This window comes from Coregonus clupeaformis, chromosome 16 (genome assembly GCF_020615455.1).
Source record: "Coregonus clupeaformis isolate EN_2021a chromosome 16, ASM2061545v1, whole genome shotgun sequence".
Classification (NCBI taxonomy): domain Eukaryota; kingdom Metazoa; phylum Chordata; class Actinopteri; order Salmoniformes; family Salmonidae; genus Coregonus; species Coregonus clupeaformis.
In genome coordinates, this window is record NC_059207.1 from 8,010,508 (window position 1) to 8,016,222 (window position 5,715).

Here is a 5,715-nt window from a genome sequence, read left to right on the forward strand (position 1 = left end):
TGACTGGTAGTGTAGGTCTCAATATGTCTTCTCTGTTAACATAAAGGCTAAATACAAAATAAAATAGTAATCTACTGAGGACAGTATAATGAATGCACAGTAATCACATGGAAATGAAATATATCCTAAATGCTCATGACCTCAAAGCAACTATAAAATAGGCCTATACTGCAAAATCATAGTCTCTCCAGAAAATTAACAATATGCATCTTTACACTAACTGGAGTTAAGAGTCTCTTTGTGTATGGGTGGTCCTCTGTAGCTCAGCTGGTACAGCACGGCGCTTGTAACGCCAGGGTAGTGGGTTCGATCCCCGGGACCACCCATACACAAAAACGTATGCATGCATGACTGTAAGTCGCTTTGGATAAAAGCGTCTGCTAAATGGCATTATTATTATTATTATTTAATCCGATGTGTGCAACCACATCGTATTAACAACAATTGAGAGGGGATTCATAAATACAGTTGCCTACAGTCTTCAGTATTTCTCTTGAAGACACCCACTGCAATCTACTTCAATAAAGTATGTTGGCCCATTTCTCATGTTGGATGGTGACCGACGGCAGCACACTAGAGAGGACGGATTACGAGACGTCAGCACTCCCCAACCCACCATATAAATATGCTCCACCCGCTGACTCCCTCAACACCAAGACCAGGAGGAGCTGCGCGCAATTCTGAACAATGTGGACCACCAACAGTAATCTCGAAGCTAGTTTACGTCACACTAACTGGTTTACCTACCTTGAGAAAGCCTTACACGAAATTGAATTTTACTGAACAACAACTGTGGTGTAGATTAAGCATTTTCTTCTTCTTTGGATCACATAATTCGCTTTGGACATCGCATAGGCTACCAGTTGATTCCATTCTTAGTTCTCGAACAATCATGGCACGTTCAGTCTTACTGTTGCATGGCACATTTTCTTATGAACCAGTTTTGAGGTTTTATTCTCATGGCAAGCAGTTATTATTGGACAACTTGTAGAAAGAAGTGACTGACTGACATCTGGAATTTAGGCAAACCAGCTCCCGTCGCAGCGCATGGATTTGAAGGCATCCAGGACAGAGGTTGTCATCGTGAAATTGGATTGAAATTCTATATTATCCTAATTGTTAAATCTTTCAATCGATTTTAGATATTGAATTCCAAAACATATTAATTTGTATTCAGCATTTTTTTTAAAGTCGGCATGGACCTGATATAAATTGAGGATAGCCATTTCCCGATAGCCATTTGCCTTGGGAAAATGTTTACTCGGTATTTATGTTCCAACGGGAATTTCTTTGACTCAGGGCAGGTTCCACTATTGGACTAAGGTCCACAATGAAGTTATGGTATACCCTTACCACCTGTTTCGTCCTGCTGAGCTGCGTGCATACGAGCCCTCTCGGGAGCCGACAGTCCACAAAAAGAACACGCGCTTCAGAGAGTCTCCAGGAGTTCCCCCCAATGCATCTCAGCATATCTTCAACCAAAACAAGTCCAGAAACAGCCGACAGGGAAGAGCTATCTGTAGAAACTAAATGTAAGTTCAGAAATTCTAATTTCTTGAATTAAATCAGATATTGCTGTGTAAATAGGTCACTGCTTTGGCTGCAATAGGCCTCTTGGTCAGACTGGTTTTGCACTAAACATTTAATAGTGTTATTTGTTTCAGAAGCAAGACTATTAGAATAGATCACTCCCAATAACATACCTACAAATACCAATTTAATGGCCTGCGTTCCCACACTAATTCTGGACCAGAGCTAGGTATCAGCTAGGTGTACCTATCATCTGACCTAGGTTCAGATGACAGTACCAATCAATACCTCAAAATCACACTACTCTCTGTCTGATGTACAGATGCAGTCAAAATATATTGACACCCTTGCACAATTCGCTATTTCTTCTAAAATTGCCATTCAACCAGTTTTGAAAAGAGAAAACAGAACATTCTGGTCCATTGCCAAAATATTTGACGACCTCTGTGGGGTAATCTCAAAGAACATATAATGTAGCCTACTGGCACACAACATATTGTAGTTTCATGTGAATTCCCCCTTCTCACTTTATGTGCATAAATTATATGCAATTTCAGTGAGAAGTTTTAAAAGTATATACTGCTGTTGATGAGGTACCCAGTCTTTCCAGGATGTGCATAGTATATACCTCTGACTCTAATTTTCTCATTTTTCTCTCTGACAGATAACATGGACGAGCTTCAGCCAGAGCAGTTTGAGGACGTGGTGGATTTCATCAGAGTCACCATCAGTAGACTGAAGAGCTCATCACACCTGGACACAGGCTCAAGGATACGAAGGAAACGAGAGAGAAGGAAAGGAAGGAAGGGAGCAACCAACAGTAGAGAGGATGGAGAGGACTGGAGGAGGGAGAGGTCTCGAAGCGGAGGAGAGAGAGGTCTCGAAGCGGAGGAGGGAGAGGGCTCGAAACGGAGGAGGGAGAGGTCTCGAAGCGGAGGAGGGCGAGGAAGAGGAAAAGGGGGCAGAGAACGAGGCTGTCTGCTCAAACAGATCCACCTGAATGTGACTGACCTGGGCTTAGGCTATCAAACCAGTGAGGAAATGATCTTCCGCTACTGCAGCGGGCCTTGCAGGAACTCGGAGACGAACTACGATAAAATCCTCATCAACCTCACCCAAAACAAGAGGCTCCTGCCGGAAACGCCGCCTCACGCTTGCTGTCGACCAGTCGCCTTTGACGATGACCTGTCCTTCCTGGATGACCACTTGATGTACCATACAATGAAGAAGCATTCTGCCCGGAGGTGTGGCTGTGTCTGACCTTCCGACCTCCTGTGTCACTAAGAAGAGAGTCAATAGAAGTGAGAGGACATGGCTTGGATCAAAACTAAGATACATTTTGTAGAGGTCATCCTGGACCCATTGAAAGTACATGAAATTAAAGGGCCTACCAATGCTTTTGTGTTGTTGACAGGATGATTAAGGAGGCGCGTCATACCTCAAACCTCTCCACTGATGATTATATCCCACCACTAACTGATAACGTCAAAATCATACTCACTCTACGGATGGTTTTAGAAGCTGACAATGGACTCAACATGTACAGCAAATGCTGAGGCACAGTATGTACAATTGATGTACAATATTTATAAAGATTCATATAACTTATTCATATTTATTACAGTTTTTATTATAAAGGAATTATCTTCTTGTTATTTATTTCTATGTAATTTCCTCGATAGTGCCAAAGGTTTAAGGAAGGGATGAAAGGGCACATTATAGGGTTTTGGGGAGAGTTGGCTATTCTATATCCTGGGCCTACTTTTTTAAATGCATAGAAATAGAATGAATCGAATGGACAAATCATTGACTTGAATGTGGGCTCCCGTACTATATCTATGCATTTAATCCTATCCGATGGGCGAAATCCGGATAGATCACTTTTGAAAAACTGGGCCCTGTGTACACTTTAGCTAACATTCCACTCCTTGTACTTCGTGTAATTGCAATAGCTAAACAGACTGGTACATTTTTACCATTTAGCAGACGCTCTTATCCAGAGCGACCTACAGTTAGTGAGTGCATACATTTTTTTTTTTTCATACTGGCCCCCCCCCGTGGGAAACGAACCCACAACTCTGGCGTTGCAAGCGCCATGCTCTACCAACTGAGCTACACGGGACCTAGGCTAAGTGTTCAAGTCTATTACAGAAGCAATCCCAGGGACTCATGCCACACAGTACACAGTGGAAGAAAGGCAGAAACGGACTGGCCATAGGTCAATTTGAGCAAATCATCATCATAAAAAAAAAAAAACATATTAGTCCCCATGCCAGCCAAGGGAGACCTGCTATCCTGCTCTGGTCTTCAAGGTTTGTGTGGTTGTGCTTTAGTCAGTTGATTGTGTGGTTTTTTGTTCAGACTAGTGCGCTTGTCTGTATTTCAATAATATTATTGTATTAGACGTGAACATATAAAAAAAAGGGAAGGTATTCTTAATATTCAGTGTTGAAGAATTGTGTGCTTATCTTATTAAGTTGTATAACTGAACCAAAGTTCTCAAAACTATTTTTTATACAATATTCATTTTTTATATAATTTTATATTGAATTAAATGTGTTTCTATCACTTGTTTATTTTTTGGGAGGACAACTGCATGTTAATGCATAGGCCTGTGTCATCTTTAAACTAGATCACTTTTATTTTACATTTTAGATTATTAGTCATTTAAATCCGTTAGCTGGTTGTAAGCAATACCCAGAATCTTCTGGCTAGCATTTTTAAAGAATGTAGCAATGCTAGTGGAAACAGATTATAGAGAGGTGCATTATAAAACATGAAAAGTGGATGAGGGGAGCAACATGCGCTCTTCCCATGCTTTTGAATGCACCACTAATAGGCCTACAATCCAATTCCACATTGCTACATTCTCCAAAACTACTAGCCAAAACATTTTGGACGGCACTAAATAGGTCTATCCAGCGAACTGATTTTAAAATGGTTTGGATGAAATGACTACAACCAAGGTTTAACAAAACCTTTAAGATCCCACTGTGTACAGACCCTTACTTTTTGAGCTCTGTAAACCTTATGCAGTTGAGAAACAGAGTCAGATTAATACTATCAAATCTGTCCTTAGACATTGCATCGTTAGGCTCAGAGCTGTGCGTCACTCCTGTGCCCCAATCAGGGCACACTGCCCTCAATGGATGCACTAATGACATCATTTGCCTCTCCACTCCTTGTGGAATCTTAAGACATAACTTTCATTCCTGGTACTGATGACATGATGTGTGAGGATAAAGCTTTGTGGATTATTCTACAGGGCTGCTTGGTGAGAGCTGCTTTACTGGGTATTACACTCCTCAATGGGTTTAGTTTAGAGACTTCTGATCCCCTAACAGGCTGCATGCTGACCACTGGGGACTTTGCTATGATCCTTTAAAAGTATAATATTGATCTGAACAATTATCTTGTATACCTGATTCCCACTATAGGGCCAACCCGAATCGCACTGCGCTGGCTTGGACATTATCTTATCACATTGTCCTCTCCAACACTGTTCAAACATTTATAGTGGATGCGTAACCAGGCCAGCCCAGTACATCTCGGCTTGGCCCTGTACTGTGAACCGGACTTTACTGTCTGCAAATACAGAGGTAGGTCTACACAGAGAGAGGTAGGTCTACACAGAGGTAGGTCTATACAGAGATAGGAAGGTCTACACAGAGGTAGGTCTATACAGAGATAGGAAGGTCTACACAGAGAGAGGTAGGTCTACACAGAGGTAGGTCTACACAGAGATAGGAAGGTCTACACAGAGAGAGGTAGGTCTACACAGAGAAAGGTACAGTTGAAGTCGGAAGTTTACATACACTTAGGTTGGAGTCATTAAAACTCGTTTTTCAACCACTCCACAAATGTCTTGTTAACAAACTATAGTTTTGGCAAGTCGGTTAGGACATCTACTTCGTGCATGACACAAGTAATTTTTCCAACAATTGTTTACAGACAGATTATTTCACTTATAATTCACTGTATCACAATTCCAGTGGGTCAGAAGTTTACATACACTAAGTTGACTGTGCCTTTAAACAGCTTGGAAAATTCCAGAAAATGATGTCATGGCTTTAGAAGCTTCTGATAGGCTAATTGACATCATTTGAGTCAATCGGAGGTGTACCTGTGGATGTATTTCAAGGCCTACCTTCAAACTCAGTGCCTCTTTGCTTGACATCATGGGAA

At 41.4% G+C, this 5,715-nt stretch overlaps 1 protein-coding gene across 1 annotated transcript; it reads left to right on the forward strand.

The window, feature by feature from the left end:
* Positions 1 to 677: 677 nt before the first annotated feature.
* LOC121584035 (glial cell line-derived neurotrophic factor) lies at positions 678 to 3,470 on the forward strand. The gene is made up of 2 exons (XM_041899865.2): positions 678 to 1,532; positions 2,195 to 3,470. Exons 1-2 carry the CDS (start codon positions 1,331 to 1,333, stop codon positions 2,788 to 2,790), a joined length of 798 nt encoding a protein of 265 aa, XP_041755799.1. The 5' UTR covers positions 678 to 1,330; the 3' UTR covers positions 2,791 to 3,470.
* The last annotated feature ends 2,245 nt before the right edge of the window (positions 3,471 to 5,715 follow it).